General features: G+C 37.2%; 2 protein-coding genes across 2 annotated transcripts in view; one reads left to right on the top strand and one right to left on the bottom strand.

The window, feature by feature from the left end:
* scn1laa (sodium channel, voltage-gated, type I-like, alpha) overlaps positions 1-10,745 on the bottom strand; it is a 38,570-nt gene extending 27,825 nt beyond the window's left edge. Inside the window, exons 1-7 of the mRNA XM_047815433.1 lie at positions 10,486-10,745; positions 5,765-6,087; positions 2,553-2,671; positions 2,227-2,325; positions 1,970-2,098; positions 987-1,081; positions 456-650 (exon numbers count right to left, since the gene is read on the bottom strand). Of these exons, the coding sequence (XP_047671389.1) occupies positions 456-650; positions 987-1,081; positions 1,970-2,098; positions 2,227-2,325; positions 2,553-2,671; positions 5,765-6,034 (907 nt within the window). The 5' untranslated portion in view covers positions 6,035-6,087; positions 10,486-10,745. The remainder of the gene's footprint in view (positions 1-455; positions 651-986; positions 1,082-1,969; positions 2,099-2,226; positions 2,326-2,552; positions 2,672-5,764; positions 6,088-10,485) is intronic.
* A 2,460-nt stretch (positions 10,746-13,205) lies between these two features.
* On the top strand, positions 13,206-17,636 carry slc38a11 (solute carrier family 38 member 11). The gene is made up of 12 exons (XM_027164776.2): positions 13,206-13,295; positions 13,379-13,496; positions 14,583-14,657; positions 14,768-14,902; positions 15,372-15,437; positions 15,540-15,646; positions 15,784-15,863; positions 16,120-16,190; positions 16,330-16,491; positions 16,614-16,726; positions 17,002-17,133; positions 17,236-17,636. Exons 1-12 carry the CDS (start codon positions 13,254-13,256, stop codon positions 17,527-17,529), a joined length of 1,395 nt encoding a protein of 464 aa, XP_027020577.2. The 5' UTR covers positions 13,206-13,253; the 3' UTR covers positions 17,530-17,636.
* The last annotated feature ends 1,877 nt before the right edge of the window (positions 17,637-19,513 follow it).

The raw sequence follows: 19,513 nt of genomic DNA on the forward strand, positions 1-19,513 counted from the left end.
GTTCGATCTTCAGTTCGATCAAACAGTTACACTCCCCTGTGCCACTTATGTCAGTCATTGTTGCTCCTGGACAGCCATGAACTCTCACCTTCTGAATCTAAACTATGCCTCATGGGATCTGAAAACTAAGACTGCTAATGCATGTTAATAGCTGAGAGGTGGAGAGGGCAACAAGTGGATAGTGAGAGATACTTTAAAGGGATACTGACAATTCTCTGTACATTTTAAACAGGAAGAAATGTCCGTGAATTGTAGCTCCTTATCCCGGAAATGAAAAATAGTCCTGCGGTGTCTTTATTGACTTTTCCCTTCTTACATACAGATTGAATTGTACGTTCTTGTATAAAGATTAATTTATTATGCTTTTTGGGTTTTATTTAACTGTCAGTTCAACATTATACTACTAACCTGACCTGTTTTAATCATTTACTTTCAAAAATAGCAACAACACTCACTCATATCATTAATGTACTGGGTAAAGTTGACAACAGTGCCGTTTGTTGGGATCTTTATGCATTTATTCTTCAGGTTTCCCATAAAAAGCTGCATGGCAATCAGTGCAAATACGCTCAAACAAAAGACAGTCAGAATCATCACATCTGAAAGTTTCTTTACTGACTGGAACAGAGCTCCTACAATGGTCTTCAGGCCTGTGAGCAACAGAAAGCCCAACATGACATTTTGGAAAGAATTATTCTGTGAACCGTATTCATACATTTTAAAATAATTGCAGGTGATCAGGGAAAGTAATCTTTCATTTACATAGGAAATATAAAAATACATGTCAAGCTTATAAAAATTTAAAAAACAAACATTTGTTTATTGTACTAAATGTGAAATAAGGTTCATAATTATTATCATCATCCCTTATCCCTAATTGAATCTTTTATATAAAATAAATAGGTTGCATTATACAGTAGAATAGGTGTGGAATTAAGGTGTGTAAAATTCCATAATTTAATGTAAATTAATAAGCATAATCTTACCTGGAATAACTGATATTGTTTTTAGGGCCCGAACAACTCTGAAAGATCTCAAAGCAGAGACATTACCCAAACCGCTGTCGAATTCTGTCACATACCTGATATAAGGCAGTAAGAAGTCAGTGGGTCAGAAAAAATATATAACCAAAAAAATTATACACTACTTATATCTTAGTAGCTAAACAGAAAGCAGGCATTATCTAGATTTATAATGGTACTGATTAAAGAAATGATGCTAGATGTATCTAGATGTATCTTGAATATGAATATACAGATTTTGAAGATTGTCCCGAGCTTGCTTGGTTGCAAAACGATACTGGATACACTCTGGACAGATAAGTGTCTACTTAATGACAGGATTAATCAATAAGATCATGTCTGGCACAGCTTTAAGGTAATTAAAACACATCCATCAAATCAAGCATGCTTTTATAGACTAGCTCAAAGCTGTTGACTGCAGAAAGGGAATTATTCCAAATCGATGAGATTGACTTCTCAAATATCACTCCAATGCTTGTCCAAAGCAAGACTGAGAAAGAAGTAGATATGATTCTGAGTTCTGAGTTCTGAGTTTGCATATATGCATATTGGTGAATCTAGTTTGCAACACTTGTTAACCTTGATTTAAAGTAGTTCAGCCAAACTACCATTTTTATACTAAAATGGTATTGAAAGGGTAATGGACTACGTACATACACTTCAGAATCTAATGGTGAGGCCAGGAAACTTTATATGTATCATGGCAATACTGCATAAAAAACACCACAGTAAACTCTACACACTACTTGGGGATAAAATTAAGGGAAAATCTATATTCTTTGCAAAATAACTCAGCTACTGCCACCCTACAAAAAAATGTAGTTAAGCTAGTAGTGTCTTTACTTGGAACAAACTCCTTATCTACAATGCACAAAAGAATTGAAGTTAAGTGAGCTTATCAAGTCACATTGTACATATTAGACATGTGTGCACTGTCCTGTACTTACGCCAACACAATCACAGTGAAGTCCAGCCAGTTGAATGGGTCTCTGAGGAAGGTAAATTTGCCCATACAGAAGCCCATGGCTATGATTTTTATTAATGAATCAAATGTATATATCGCAGTAAATGTGTACCTGTAAAAACAACGCCATAGAAATCACAACCAAAAGAGCATGGGATGTGCTATATCTGAGGTATGGTGAGTTTGTCTGAGGTATTAATTCATACTCTATATTTAGTAGTAATAATCAGAGAGACTTACTCTATTTTCTTGAACAAGGAACGACTCTCCGCACGTTCAGTGAAAGTCATGAACACACAGTTTGCAAGGATCGTGCACATGATTATTATGTTGAACAATGTGAGAGTTGCAGTCAAGAAAAACAAGGCTTGAAAATTTCTGAATTTGAAAAACCTAAAGGCAGAATAACAACCTAAAATTTGAACTTCTTTTTTATTATTATTATTGACGTTACTTATGCCTAAAACTCATTTTCATTCCCAACTGTTATTACCGCACCATAGAACACAACTGTAGGGAAGAGATAACACTGACATAAATGTTGAACCAGCATATAAAAAGGATATGTATGTACCAAAATCTTAATTGATATTCTTCTTATTGGGTTGAATGGACTGAGCATGTACAAGGCAGAAGTGGCATTAAATCTGAAGATTGACTTCCCTTTGTTCAATACTATAAAGGTCTGAAAGAAAGACAAGACAGAAACAAAGCTATTACTAGTAAACAATTACTTATTATTCTAAATGCTAGGTCAGTGTTGGTGCTTGTTCTTTTCTCTTTTGCATTCAGTACTGACATAAAAACTAAAAAAAAACCTGATGACTAGGTCTGTTAGAATCGATTCTATTAATTTAAATAAAAAATACTATAGGTTTAATCAATATTTCAGTTTAACAAATTCTTTTGCACTCATATTTGACAATATTTAGATCTACAAATTTGGTTCAAATGCTTCTGTGAGGAAGTTGTTTCTTAAGCTCTGTGTGCACACACACACCCATTTAATGGCTCGGGAAGGACATGACGAAGTGATTACATGCCAGCAAGTCCATATAAGTGCATCTATGTCACATTACTCCAGCTTCTATTTGTCTAAAGGAAGCCAGAGAGGATGCCCGGGGTGTGGCCAGTGACTCAAGAGTCTCACTCCCTTCTCAGGGAACTGGGTTACATATGTAACCTGGTGTAGTTAACTTTTAAGGGAACATCAACATCCCTGCAGCACCTGCAACCCTGGAGTGGGGTCCAGGTCCAGGTTATAGAACCTGATAAAGGTGTGCAGAGAGGACCCCTGGCTAAGGCACTAGACAAGGGGATACCCCTAGTGAAGTGAGCACCGATGCCGAGAGGCAAGGCAAGACCATGTGCCTCCACTACCCAGACAAAAAGGGAGGAGGAGTTACATATGATCGATCTAGCCCTGTACCAACCAGGCAGTGAACTGGATCCTGACAGCGTTCATCGCACCAGAGGCAAAAAGGCTCCACTTCAGAGCATACAGCTTCCTAGTGGAGGGAGCCCTGGCATTCAATAGAGTCTCTGTCACCTCAGATGAGAGGCCTGGCTCTAGGAACTGGTCCCCCCTCAGGGGACAGAGCTTTCACATCTTGGGTAGACTAGATTTGTGAACCAAGCTCCAGACGGCCAATGAGGAGCAACTAGGAGAAGGTTGACTCTGTCATGGCACACTCTGTCATGGCACACTCTGGCTAGGACTTGCGGGAGCAGTGCTACCAGTGGAAAGGCATACAGATGGAGCCTCATCCATGTCCTTACCAAGGCATCTAGGCCCAGAGGGGCCGGATGAGGGACAACACCACAGCAGGCAGTGGATCCACTCCTAGGAGGCGAACAGATCCACTTCTGCCCAGCTAAAAATCTGCCAAATTCCTTTTCTCCCTTTTTTCTGCCCTTTCTTCAGGAGTGAGAGAAGTTCCTCTTGGAGGAACACTGCCTGGTCATGATCTTGGGCAACACACCATGAAAACATGAAGGACGGGAGGTAAACTGGATCCTGTACCCTTATTTACCCACTGATACACGCCTGGCAGAGGTTCTCACACTGCCCAGTTGTCTGAGAGTGGTGTCAACCTAACGCACATCTCCTGGGTTTCCTAAAACAGCACACTGGTGGGTGCTAACCCAGGGTACAGATCTGTGCAAGGAAGAGCAAAGACCCTACTGCTCCACAAAGTGCCAGAGGCAGCGGGACGGACATTAGGGGAGGCCTTCCTTAAAAGGATGCTCCTAGGAACACCAGCCCTCGGGCGTCAGGATTCCTTCTTAGCCCGCCTGGCCGAGATGACAAACCCAAGGGCCCCGCTCGCCTGACAGGTCTGGGCCTGGGCACACCGACCGGCCTCCCTAGTCTTAGACTAGGTCCACACTTGTCCTTTTCACAGCTCTGAGTGAGCTAGGAGGAGAAAGGACTTTTCCCTGTCTTTAATTTCCGTTAAGTTGAGCCACTAGTGCTTCTCGGTGGCAACCAGTGGAGCTAATGAATAGCCTATGGAGCCGACCACCTGAGGGTCTAACCTCTCGCCACCATTGAGCTCTTTCAGCAGGTCAGCCTGGTAGGCCTGCAAAACTGCCATGGGTTGCAGGGCCGCACCCGCTTAGGCCTTACCCACAAGAGCTGAAGTAGCTCTACAAGGCTTGGATGGAAGCGCAGGCTTCCTTCATGTGGGCAATGTAGAACAGTAGCATCTCTTCAATCCTGGGCATCACCCCATACTCATGACTTTCAAGCCCTTTAATGGCTGAAAAGTCAGACATGGCCAGGGAGTGCTGAAAAGGGATTTCCCCAAGACTTCGACACCTCGGTATGGAGGTCTGGGGAAAACAACAGCCGCCTGCGTGGAGGTGGCTTGTGGCCTGAAGTCAGAAAGCGGTCATCTAGCCTTCAACAGATGACACTAACTTCCTCTTCAGGCCAATCTAAATTCAATTGAGTCACAGTGCAGGTCACCACCTTGAGGAGCTCCTCAAATGCCTCTGATTGCGGCCGCAGAACAGAGGTGTAAAGCCCCTCCCCACCTGCATCGAGCTCCTCAGAAATCGTTATATATATTTTTGTCTTGTTTTTTTGTTTTTTGTTTTTTTCCCAGCACTAGACAGACAGGACATACAATCAACAATCACTTTGTCATGTGTCCTTCCCAAGCCACTAAATTGGCGTGTCTGCACACAGAGTTTCAGACACTCCTCACAGAAGCATTCCCATAGCATTCCCATAGCATCAGCGCTGACGCAGCATCGAGTTCCTTCAAAAGGGAACATGCAGATCATATTTTACAGAAAGTTGTGAATCTACATATTTAAATATGTGTAGCTTGTTTAGATTCTGTGGGTAAAAATTATAATATCTCGTGATTCCAATAAATACATATGATGGTGCATGGTTGCCCAGTGTGTCTGATACATTAACAGTTTAATTATACTCATGATAATAATGTTGGTTCATGGATCATTTTAACTGAAAGGGGAATTAGGGGATCTGCTCTAGATCAAAAACCTCACATCTAGGTTGGTTTAAAAAAAGTGAGCAGTAATTTCATCATTAGTAATCTTGTAAATCACCTAAACGCCATTCATTATGCAAATAAACCACCACTGAAACCTTTTAGAAATTACTGCATGAATAACCATTCACACATTAACAATGTAACAGCAGAAGCCTTCCACCCACATCAGCACTCAAATTCTACTAAAAGCCCATTAGGCAGAGCACACCCAAATGCATTTCCAGACAGAGTGAAAACAAATCAAAACTTACTTTCTCATTGCAATAAAATGGGTCCAGATCTTCCAGAGGTGTGGACACCATTCCTTTGGGAATGTCCCCGTATATAAACGGCAATTTCTGCCCTGCCGCCAAGTCACTGCTAGGTTGTGGCTGATCCTCATCATTTGCATTTCCCCCTTGCTCTCCTTTTTTAGGCTTTTTACTTTTTTCCTCTGCAATTCGCTTTTCAATGGCCTTGAGCGACTCCCGGGTGAACGGACGGAAGCTGTGTGGTCCCGGCGGTGCAAGAACCTCTGCCATCTTTGCATCCTGTACCTTCTGAGTGTTCTGCTAGCCCACTATATGAGTAGCAGCTACAGTTATAAAAATACAAACAGTCAGTGTTATACAGAAACACCAGTGCTAATTTATTCAGTCGCTTGCCTATTTCTTTTAAAGTAAGTACAAATTGTTATTTTGCTATTTGTCTTAGAAGTTCTGATGTTTTTATTTTATGAGTTGCAATAGTAGTTTTTTTACTTCTGATTTGTAGACAGTAAATATTGTAAAATACAGTAAAAAACAGTAAATATTGCAGTGGATCCTAGGAAAGGTTTGAGTGCCAGCCCATTGAATGGCACCCCAAACATACTCATACTCATCCATACCTAGTGGCAATGTAAACATGACCATCTAACTACTGTTATGTTGTTTTGAAGGTGAGAGGAAACTGAAAACCCCACATGGACACAGAGAGAAAATGCAAACTCCATAAACACTGTAATACAGGGTCAGGGTCAAACAGGGGACACTTGTGCTGTGCTGTGCTACTGTGCCACCCAGAAACAGTGAATTAAAAATGATCTGGGTATCAGTTAGACAGCTTTCTGAAACACCATCTGGAAATAATGCTCTGCCAGTGCAAAATATGGAGAAAGCATTCTGAAAATGGAAAATATACTGTGATACATCTTATAATGTGATTTCTTTATTTATTTTTTAATTTTACCTATCTTAGTTTTCATAGTCCGGGATCCAGAGAAGTAAGAAACAAAGACTGGACAAATAACAGAGTTATGACACAGTGTCACCATTTTCTTCTAATTAGGTTGTTGTAGTGTAGACATGACTTAGAAAAGAAACAATGTCAGTCAAAAAGCCCTTGTTAATCATAACAATAATAAAACAAAACAAAACAAAAAACTCTACCATATATCCAGAGTAATCAAATAGTAATCAAGTTACACAAAGAATTGTAAATGGAAATAAAAACTAGGTACTTTACAGAATATTTGTATGTAGCTCAAATATAATTTAACATGACCATTCACTCTAAACTGGAATAATGAGGGCAATACTGCATATAAAGCTGTGGATGTTGATACAGATACTGTAATAGTACAAGTAATATTTACATTAGCTCACATTTGGCTTTGATTACATAAAGCAAATTAAATTGTTTTTATATAGGTGGCACAGTGGTACAGTGAATTTGGCACAGTTCATCTCAGGCTACTGTTTGTGTAGAGGTTTGTATATTCTTCCCATGTCTGTGTGGGTTTCATCAGGTCTCTCTGGTTACCTCATAAAAACTTGGATTGAAAAATTTTGACTGGTTATGCCCCTTGGTGTGAAAGAACCTGTGTGTGTGGTGTGTGTGTGTGTGTGTGTGTGTGTGTGTGTGTGTGTGTGTGTGTGTGTGTGTGTGTGTGTGTGTGTGTGTGTGTGTGTGTGTGTGTGTGTGCACTGCCCATGGACTAGCGTCTCATTCAGAGTGTATTGTATTTTTCATGTCTCCTGCCCACTGTTCCTAGAATAGGCTCTGGAACCCTGATACACATGAATGATAAAAGATTATTATTTTTGTAATAATAATTTTCTGCATGGTTTTGTAACAATAGTTTTATAATCATTGCAAATCATGAAAAAAAATATATACATATAATAGCAAGGCAATAAAATAACGGGATATATACCGTAACTAGACAAATAAATAGGTTGACTATTATTTGTTGAAGATTAATTGATTTATTCATCTTCAGTGTTTAATCCTGAACAGGGACATGGCAGATTTGAAACCAGATCCCGATATTGAATATTGGTCTATCTATCATGTACACATTTATTCACACACTCACACACACATTGAGGAAATCTAGCCTTTGGAAAGAAATCAGAGAATCCAGAGGAAACCCGGGCAAACTAAAGAACATAAAATTCTTCACAGTAACCCAAGCTCAGGATTGAAAAGCTCAAAACTGTAAGGTGTCAATGGTACATGTATTTCAGTATTTTAAGTATAATATCTTAAGCACTAATAGAAAGTACTAAAAATATAATAAATATTGTATGTACAAGTGAGTTCATTAGCAATGACAAAATTGAGAAGTTCATGAGCATTGACAGTAGACTGTCTGTCACCAAAAAGCTGTTCTTTTAAGACATTTAAAATGTCTAGCGCTAGTCCAGAATGTAATATAGCATATTAGTAATGTTCTGTAATGCTAATCTCAGTTAATTCCCCATACTATGCCACAGTCTCTGAAATATTGTATTATCCCAACAACCTCCAATCTCTCCAGATTTCCCCTTTTTCATGTTTCTACCTCATTACACAAGTGTAACTATAAAGAAGGACAGATTTGGCACCATGCAAAGGCAAAACAAAACAAAAAGGGCATCATAAAAAAAGAGCGTGCTGTGTTACTTATTAAGGAGTGACAATTGTGTTGTAATGTGCACGCCTTGGAACGTAAATGGTAATGAAAGATAGTAATGTATATATCATTGTCTATCTCTACACACACTCTCACAAACACTCTCACACACTATATATATATGCAAATAAACAACAAACAGAAATCCCAGACTTGGTGCATGCAAGACTATGAGTGATGTTGTCCGTGGTCCTGAAATCTCAACCACAATAGGTTTCTCGGCATAAATCAAATGTAAAATACATATTGTGAAACAAGAAGCCTTGCGTAAGTGTGGAGACATTTCCTGGAGTGAAACTGAAAACCACTAATAGAGCACTTGGCAGCAAATCCCTGAAACACTCACTGGATTTGATAATGGGTCCAACCGCGTACACACTCATATGTGATCTAACATAAAACAACTAGCTCCTCTTGAAAGATGTGGTGGTGAGAATAGAATAGAATACAATACAACGAGGTAAAGTTATACAGAATTTCCAGTTAGATATGAACAATTGATGCTGAAATAGAAGTTACATTGGCTAAATAGACAATAATAGGCTGTACTAGAATCTTTTAGAGCTAAGCTCTAAATGATGCTACAATTTGGTGTCCATGTTTCTAAGACATGGAGCTGCGATTGGGACATCTTATTATTGCCATATAACAAATAAACCCAAATGTGTCGATTAGGTCAAGCTAAATGTAATGTGCTGTTTCTTGGCACTATGGCAATGACATAGTTTAATTTATAAAGATTGCTATTTCTATTTTATAGGTCACTACATCTGTAATGTTACAGGACCTGTGTGGCTGTCCAAAAAGTGAAGCCTGATTTTAGAGCTAAAAATAAAATGTATATATACAGAGTGCAGTACATGCAAATGGACAATGCAAAAGCAATGCCATAATGCCATAAGTGTTAACACTAGGTCAGTCAGGGTCACTGCACATATATTAGCTAAAGTGCAGATTATTACAAAGCCTGCTGATCACTTGAAAATATTATTTTTTCAGTCACAATTTCACACAAAGCTATTAGCAATTTCTGAACATCCAGAGGATTTGAAAATAACTTGAGGCAAGACCTGTTACATATATGCCAAAAAACAAGAAGTATGCTCAAATGCTTGCGAATCTGGAACATGCCAATCCCACCCTGTTCAGCACTTGATATTGTTTTGTTGCCAGATTGATTGTACACCACCTAATTAATCTATTTATAATCCTATTGGGATCGGAAATAGTCGCTCGGGTGATAGACACAATCTAGTTTAGCTATAATTTTGTTGACAGATACAATTTATAATTAGGTAAATATAATTTCATTTGGGCTGCATTATGGTGCATTAAGTGGCCTTCAGTCTGTCCAATCTGGCAACCCAGCTACAGTCTATGTTTTCTCTGCCGCTTTCTACACAAAAAAATGTTTATAGACTATAAAATAATCAATATCTGGGAAAAATATATAACCTGTAGGGCTTATGGTTAGGATTAGCCAGCGGCACATTGCTTGAATTATTGTCCATAGTGTGTATATAATATATATGATGTTAATTAAATTATGTATAAATAATGATAGATAGATAGATAGATAGATAGATAGATAGATAGATAGATAGATAGATAGATAGATAGATAGATAGATAGATAGATAGATTTTTCAATATTGTTTTATATGCTACTATTATAACAACACATATAATACTTTTAAATGAACTTTTAAATATTTTCAATTAAATGTTTTTACGCATGAAATCAACAGGATCTGGTCAGCTTCGCTTCGCATAAAGAGACAGCAAATAAACAAAACAAGTAAAATAAACATTTCTATTTGCTTTATCTATGCCAAGTCAGCTGTTAGATTCAGTCATAAGCTATTACATGTGGACTTCAGTCATACTGTTAGATTCTGTTAGATTACATGTCTATCATCTGCAGCATCTTTAGCATCAAATCAGCAAAGTGCTTTAACCTTAAAAGTAGGTAACTGAACTCAGTAGTATAGTTGCATAAAATGACATGTTTACTATTTCTTTTTAGAAAACACCAAGCCACACTTTTGACACTCACCATCATCACTCAGTAAGGAACAGGCTCGGAGGGAAAACGCCTTAAAAGTCGTATTTTACATTCAAAATCCAAGGCAAATCGACGCAGCAGGGAAAAGAAAAGGAGAGATAAATATGCAGAACTCGCACTATATTTTAAAGAACAAAAAAATTACAAATAAGAAGTTAGATCTGTGTGTTTTCGAGCAAAACAAAGAAATGACATTGGACCCGAGCGAGATAAATTCCTAACTACACTGAGACGCGCCTGAGCGCAGAGCGAACAACACTTCCGGTTCTTCATTAGTGAGAGACACAGAGCTGACGCCACTGTCTACAGGTCACGTCCAAAAAACCCACAATGTGATGTTTGGGAAGTGTGACACATCACCTCTGCTTTGGCATCCTATTTAGTGCGGTAATTTGTACTTTTAGACATACTTTACGCACCTGGGTCTCCGTGGAGAGGCTGAGCGCGAGAAGATTGAAGTTTTGCAGTGATAAACTACTGTATAATGTAGTGACATGAAATACATTAGTCTGTCTTATCATTGTAAATATGTAGCTATTCCTTCAGTGTCGTGATTTGTTCTACAGAACATGTCTTGGAAACAGCTTTTCGGCATAATTTGGAATTTGTGTGAACTAGCTGTTGGTTAAAGTTTTATATTTTGGATGTATGGTGAGCAGTGCATAGTATTCACTTGTGGGAATCTCGTAAAAGCAGATTTGGCTTCATCAGACTCCAAATACTAGACTCACCTCATTATGGTAACGTATAGTAGTAATCTTATTACGTGTGAAGTGTTACAACGACATCTTGTGGACTAATATAGACACCATACACTAGGCTATACTGGTAAAGATTATGGAATAAGAAATTTTTAGCCACCAGCTAATGAATGGTTAATCAAGTTTAGTCATGAAAATAGATGTTGATTTTTTTATTATTTAATAATAAATTAATTAATTCATTTATTGCTTGATTTATTCACATTGCACCATGTACATACATTCACACCTTCAGTGTAGCTTGTCTAAATGCAGGCAGTAATAAACCAACGTTTACACACTTTTTGCAAAGGAGACTATGGGACTATGGCAAAGGAGACTATATTTACTCGATGAAATTTTTAAACATCTTTATAGCGATATAATAACAATTTAGTATTAGATGTAGAAGTAAAAATGAAAACATTGACCGCTGCATGAATGATTCCTAAAATTTAATAAATATGTCATAAAATAAAGATTAATTCATTCTTATTAATATACGCTTAATTAATAGTGTAAATAGTGTGATGATTTTTTTATGTTTTGATCTCAAATCCTAGCTATCAAACAATTTATTCTTGTCAGTTTAGTAGTGTTTTCTGTTCCTTTTGCTATTTTTTGTATTTATTATTTGATTCATGTTTTGTTTTTTGTTTTGTTTTGTTTTGTTTTGTTTTGTTTTGTTTTGTTTTGTTTTGTTTTGTTTTGTTTTGTTTTGTTTTGAAGGTATGTAAGTCTGGCCAATCAGTGTGATGGAACCTGCAAATCTCCAAGGAATTTTCCGATAGATCAGTCAGAAGTCACATGACAGTTGCTTAGCAGCAGCCGAGAGCAGCAGTACCAGTCAAAGCTTAAAAGACCCAACATTAAAGAAGAGAGTGCAAAGAGAAATGAACAAAAGAAGGGCCAGCTTTCTCTTTTTATCTACCTTCTCTATTAGGTTTTAGAAAGCTTTTCCTTAATTAGAAATAGATGATTATTTGACAGGCTAATGCTGATAGACAATTGTTAATATTATATGATAGATAGATAGATAGATAGATAGATAGATAGATAGATAGATAGATAGATAGATAGATAGATAGATAGATAGATAGATAGATAGATAAAATGATAGACAAATGCAGAATAATGTTAGAAGAAGTAAACAGTAACTACAGTAGTAGGACAAAATAAAACCAAGAACACTAATTCTGGAATATAATAACAGGAGGCTCAAATACTAAAATTGTTTTTAAAGCTACAAATAAAAGGGTTGCCATGGTTGTATGACGCTTACAGCTAATTTTACCTTTCATTAACAATTTAGAAGGAAGCACCATTGGTGAGGAAATAATATGTGGAGTATTTTTTTATTATGTATATTTTACGTGTTAGTAAAATACTTTGCTATCCTAATTATATTGTTTGTCAAAAACTCAGTGGAAATGCCAACTCCATATGGTCTTTGAGGACAACAACCTCCTCATCAATACAACATTTGTCAGACTGTATATTTATAATCACATCCTCCAGTGTCACCCACATGAGGATGAGGCTCCCGTTTGAGTCTGGTTCCTCTCAAGGTTTCTTCCTTTACCATCCAAGGGAGTTTTCCCTCCCCACATTCACCTCAGTCACCTCAGACTTGCTCATTGGGGATAAATACATACACATTTTAATATATCTAATATTCATCTTGATTTTTTTGTATTATATAAATCTTTATAATAATATAATTGTATTATATTCTTCATAATAACCTTTTGTTTTATGTTTATATCCTAAAAAATCAATAAATAAATTTGAATTGAATTGAAAAATTATAAAATCAAAAATATAATATTTGACTATATTAAGTTTTAAGTCAATACAATAAATCCATAAAGCGGATTCGTGTGCGGAGTGATGATATGTTTCCAGCTGGAGCCGTCATCAGCTTCATCATCTTCGTCATCTTCGTCATCAATCGCGATCCGAGCTGAAGCACAGCGCCCCCTGTCTGGTGTTGCGCTTGAAACTTTTTCATGTGTTGATATGGAGAAAAAACCGAATGCCAGGAGTAGACTTATTCACAAGGTATGGCATAAAAATACAAGAAGAAGAACGTTCATCATAGCAAGATGTGTGGTGAAGACTAATGTTTGTGACCCTTTGTTTAGCTGGATGAGGAGAAGGTGTTGCTTTCGACGCATATGGAGCATACTAATGGAGGAACAAGTTCCAAGTCGTCTGCCTCGTTCAATTTCATTAACTCCATCATTGGATCCGGACTTATTGGTAGGCACCAATTCACCAGTCAATATCCACGGTTTGTTTTGCATTCTGTATTTAGATTTGATCTGAACTATAAGATCAATGCAAGACCACATCAGAGATTAAATGTCTGTAATGTAGTTTGATCCCATTGTAAAGAGTAATGGCCTGTATTCAGATCAATATTATTTAATTATTGTTATATAGTCAAATGCTTCCTGTAATGGTATTTCATAAGTTTTTATTTATACCCCAGTAAAAGCTTTCATTTTGGTAATCGTGTATTAAATGTCTTAAATATTGTGCTATGTTAAGAAAAGCACATGTACATCTAATAATGTAACCAGGGCTGACACCAATTTATATTTTTTATTTATATTTTTTAAATTTTTAGGTGGTTTTCAAGAAGAGATCTAATGTGTATGTTTTTTTTTTCTTTATTTTTTTTTCTGGACAACAGAAAATCTGACTGAGCCCCTGGTGCAAGATCATATGACACAGCACGAGGGTTGTTCATTAGTTCACCATTAGTTCACAAGAGAAAACGTGAATTTATGAATGAAAAAGCATCTTACTGTATCTGCTTAACTATGAGCACTGGAACCTGTGTTTGTGTGTGTGTGTGTGTGTGTGTGTGTGTGTGTGTGTGTGTGTGTGTGTGTGTGTGTGTGTGTGTGTGTGATAAACCTGATCACATTTTACAATTGGCTTACCAGCAAAGTAATCACAATAAACAATGAACAATGTTCCACTTTCCCCCAGGGCAGCTTGTTGTGAAATTTTTTGAAATTGTCCTTTACTCTAAATCTGGTCCTAGAGTTACTGAACTACAGCATCACAGAAACTCTCACAAGACTGCAAAACTGAACAGCTAGGTCAGGGGACGATCATTTAATATTCATTCATTCATTCATTCATTCATTCATACATTCCCAACCTCCTGGTCAGGACCACAGTGGATCCAGAGACTGATCAGATGTTATAGACAAGAACCTATAAGATACTAATGCAACCTATTTGAGCCGCAAATTCCAGTTAATTAAAATGAAGAAAAAAAGTTTTTTTTTTTTTTTTCAAATGCATTTTACAGTGTAATTTTTATTTGATTAGGCCTTCCATTTGCAATGGCTCAGGCGGGCCTACCTCTGGGACTGCTGCTGCTTTTTCTGGTTGCAATCATTACAGGTATATGGCTATATTTTATAATTATAAAAATAAAGTATACATTATTCAGTATTGAGATATGATACTGTTTGGTACCATATCCTGTAATAGTGTGTGTCTTTCCTCTACAGACTACTCAATCATCTTGTTAATAAAAGGGGGAAACTTGTCAGGGACACACAGTTACCAGTCTCTTGTACACAGCACATTTGGCTTTGTTGGATATCTTATTTTGTCAGTCCTGCAGTTCCTCTATCCATTTATCGGTAATTACTCCCCATTTATCATCATTTATAGGCAAAAAAGTACATGCCAAAAAGTCATTAATTGATATTCATTTATCTTGTACATTGTGTTTTTGGTTTATTTATACAGACACATTTTGTAGGTATACATTCACTGACTATAGCCCATCTGTTGCTATGTGTAATATGCTATGCACTGTTTGCTGTGCTTTGCTCCTTTTTCCAGTTTGTCTTACTAGCACATGTTTAGTGGTCAATTTCCGACCACAGGGCTGCTGTTGGCTGGGCATTTTTGATCTGTGGCTTATTCTAATCCACCAGAGACATGTTATACAATGCTTTACCATCCAAGATATGCAGGTTAATGGAGCCCTTGTTGTGGTCCATTTTAACTGAACTCTCTATCTTCATTACCTGATATAAAATGGCCAACACTCACATAAGTTGTGTGAGAAATTAGATGTATCACTCTTTTCATTATTACTTCCAGCAATGATAAGTTACAACATCATCACTGGAGATACTATGACCAAAGTGTTTCAGAGAATACCAGGAGGTATGCTACTTTATATCATTATAATGACATAGTAATATGATGTGTCAATAGCCACTTTAATTGAGCTTTGCTATATGCTACTGCTCCTGGTGTTTCTTTCAGTTGGTCTTGGTCATATTCTGGCAGAGAGGCAATTTGTCATTTTGGCATCTACCATCCTCTTCACAATTCCACTCTCCTTGTTCAGAGATATGGCTAAATTGGGAAAGGTAGATGCATGCAGATTTTCTTGCAAACATTGATTTCAGTAAATTGAGTATACTCAGATTCATTAGTTTCCTTATTTTCACAAAAAGAATATTTGTGTTTGTGTGGAATGAAAAATTAAATTGGCCCTCTCTTTCAGGTCTCATTAGTGTCCATGCTGTTAACCTTGGTCATCATTGTCATAGTAGCTGTGAGGGCTGTAACACTGGGACCACAAATGTACCGTGCTCAGCACAACACTGCAACACATGCTCTTTAACTTTTTTGAACCCCTTAAAGTAGTAACGGCTATCATTTATTTAAATAACTACAGTGAAACTAATAATAAATGTAGCATATTTATTATATTTATGTTTACTTATTCACGTTAGATGTTCATTAACTAAAATGTCTTGGCCTTCATATAAAAAATAATAGCATATCAAAAATTCTGCATGGGTCATGTTAATGATAAAAACTGCACTTTTTTAAACAGCTCCCCCTCTGAGGATGCATGGGTGTTTGCAAAATGGAACGCAGTTCAAGCAGTCGGTGTTATGTCTTTTGGTGAGGTAGCTCTGAACTTAAAATGATTATCTAAGAGTCAATATGCTCATTTACTGTGTGTAGTATTTAACATTAGCATCTTTTACGTTTAATCACACATGCTGATAATTAGTCTCTGAAATGCTTCATTGTTTTGCAGCCTTCATCTGCCACCACAACACCTTCATGATCTATGGGTCACTCAAGGAGCCCACTTTAACTAACTGGTCCTGGATCACACATGTGTCTGTGGGCTCAGCTGCTCTAGTCAGTGCACTATTTGCTGCTACAGGCTATGCTACTTTCACTGGGTACACACAAGGTACAGCCAATTATGACACAAAAAACTGCAATATTTATTGTTATATGCTGTTTTCATATGCAAACGGTCTATATAACCTTGAATTAAATTGTACATGTTTGTCTCTTATTCTCTCATGCTAGGTGATATTTTTGAGAACTACTGCAAATATGATAACTTGGCCACATTTGGTCGGTTCTGCTATAGTCTCAGTATAATCACCACCTTTCCTTTGGAGTGCTTTGTGACAAGAGAGGTACACCACTAATTTGATGTTTTTTATCTATCTATCTATCTATCTATCTATCTATCTATCTATCTATCTATCTATCTATCTATCTATCTATCTATCTATCTATCTATCTATCTAAATATATATATATATATTAGTCTGAAATTGTTTCTTCCTGCATGCTTTTCCACTCAATGTGCAATGTCATGGCTTTGTTTTAAAGTGCTTTAGCCATCTGACTTAGAGTACACTGAAATTGTTGCTGTTTTATAAGGTCTCTCCCATTTTCTGTCTTTCAGGTGGTGTCAAATGTCTTTTTTAATGGACTACTTAGCAACACAGCCCACATTTTGGTTACCTTGGTGATAATATTAGTGGTTACAGCAATATCCCTCTCGTACGACTGTCTTGGTGTTGTGCTGGAGTTGAATGTAAGTGCTGACATTTTACAATGATATAAAAAAATCATTGTTTAAAAAAATCAGTTTTTACAGTAAATTTTGTAAAACCGTGTGTATATCTGTGTCTTTTAGGGTGTTCTGAGTGCCACGCCTCTGATCTTCATCATTCCTTCTGCCTGTTTCCTGAAACTCTCCAGTGGCCGCTGGTTTCATATGAAAAAACTAATGCCAGCACTTATTATCGTGACTGGAGTTTTTATAATGATCATCGGATTGATTATGACAGGACTGTCTCCTAAGGACTGTTCACATGGAGTGGAAATGTTTTACTGTACAAACATAAATTCTTCTGCTTCGTTATCTGTGACTCCTGTTAATAGTGTGGTTCCGATTATAAATTCTACTCAGAACACTAGCAATTTCTAATTTCAAATAGGAAATGTCATTTTGAATATATTTGTATGATTTTCAAGCTATAGTAGACCTACATTGTGACTATGTTATAAGAACTCAGTGACAAGTCTTTTAACTATCTGTTTGTTAATAGACCAGTTTGTTTTCCCTTAAAACTTTGTGTGAAATATTTATTACAAATTCAAATGTGTCACAAAAAATTACAGTACATCGACATCCTGTTGAATAACCAGATGTGCTATTATTTATGCCACAAGATGTCACCAAATAGGTGAAATTATATTACTTGGGTTTGCTGTTGTGACGTTAGAGTAATAATGCCAAATTTGTACAGAAAAAAAGATCTAAGTCTAAGTTTAATGTGCTTTACACGTTTCAGTGCAGCATACCTCCACTATATACCATAATGCATTTGGAAATTCTTAGTCTGTTTGCCTTTCCTGGACCGGTAGTTCGACAAACTCACAAAGTACACATAGTGTTACACAAATTTACAGTCTTTCATTGTTATTGACATAAGTCCATTCTAAGGAAAAGGTGGTAGATTAGGCAGGATGGGCCTGACTCAAGATCATACAACTCTTTTCATGCTTCCTCTTGTCACTAAACAGTCAAAATTCAATTGCACCATTCCATGCATACCCCTCTTGTTAATCAGCAGGAATGGACCTGTGATCATGAGGCCACTGTAATCCAGCAAGTCTGGCATCCCGGAAGCTACTCTGATCGCATGGATTAGCGGAAAAGAGAGAGCATTGCCCAAGGCAGAGAGTGTGAGAATAGCAATCAAAGGGCTCAAAAAAGCAAGCTAAAAAGTAGGGCATAGTGTGTAAATACACACCAGGACTCAGTGGTTATTCAGTACACCACAATAGGTAGCCTTGATCTTTTAATTAGTCTAGTATTTGTTTTAGTGGTGGTGGGATTGTGTTGGTTATAGTTTATGGTAGGAAACAAAGAATAGATCACAGATGTATTCAACTTGTAAACTTGTATCTCCCTTTATGATCTGTGTCTTTTAAGCATGTGACACAAACAGCAAGTTATGCATGTCACATGCTTAACTTGCTGCTGTCTAATGCACACAACCGTGAGGTGGTTCTGAACAATCCTATCATTCTCTCTTCTTAATGCTAACCTCAGCCATGCAGGTTTTGTCGTTACAACATCAAAGGATTCAGCTCACTCCATGGAAGCAAATCTAGGATTTTTTCAGTCCCTTGCTATCTTCAGTTTGGACTACTGCAATTTACTCTTGGCAATTATTCCCCTGCATGCCATTTGACCCAGATGCAGATGCAGCTGCAAAGTTTTTCACACGTTACCACATTACCCAAGTGCAGTGTTCATTCTCAGTCCTTCTTTAGCTGCCTGCATCAGATATAAAATACTGATGTTTGCCTACAAGACCACAAAACAAGGCAGCCCCACTTAACTAAAGACACTTATCAAGTCCTGCTTTATGTCACATTCACTCTGATGAGCCTTTGAGCACAGCGCCACTGGTGCACCATTCATAACGATAAACGGAGGATATAGTGGAATGACTTTCTGCTTACATCCCAAACAGTTAAGGCACTGGCTGTTTTCAGAAGACAGTGTACTAACTCCTTGACATAGCACTTAAATGAGCGCTAACTAACTAACTAAATAGAAAGAAAGAAAGAAAGAAAGAAAGAAAGAAAGAAAGAAAGAAAGAAAGAAAGAAAGAAAGAAAGAAAGAAAGAAAGAAAGTGTAGCATTGATGCCTGACAAATCCTGGTCCCTGGTTTAATTCATAAGATCTGGTTATTCTGTGTGGAGTTCTCTCTGTGTCTGTTCCCTCTGGGTTCTCTAGTTTCTTTCAACCTCCTAAAAACATACTTGTTGTTGCCATAACAGTATTATCAGGATACACTGAGGCTGTGATCATGATCAAGCAGTTACTGAGGTGAATGAATGAATGAATGAATGAATCGATGAATCAATGAATCAATGAATCAAATAATTAATTAAT

Source organism: Tachysurus fulvidraco, chromosome 6 (assembly GCF_022655615.1).
Source record: "Tachysurus fulvidraco isolate hzauxx_2018 chromosome 6, HZAU_PFXX_2.0, whole genome shotgun sequence".
In the NCBI taxonomy this organism is placed as follows: Eukaryota; Metazoa; Chordata; class Actinopteri; order Siluriformes; family Bagridae; genus Tachysurus; species Tachysurus fulvidraco.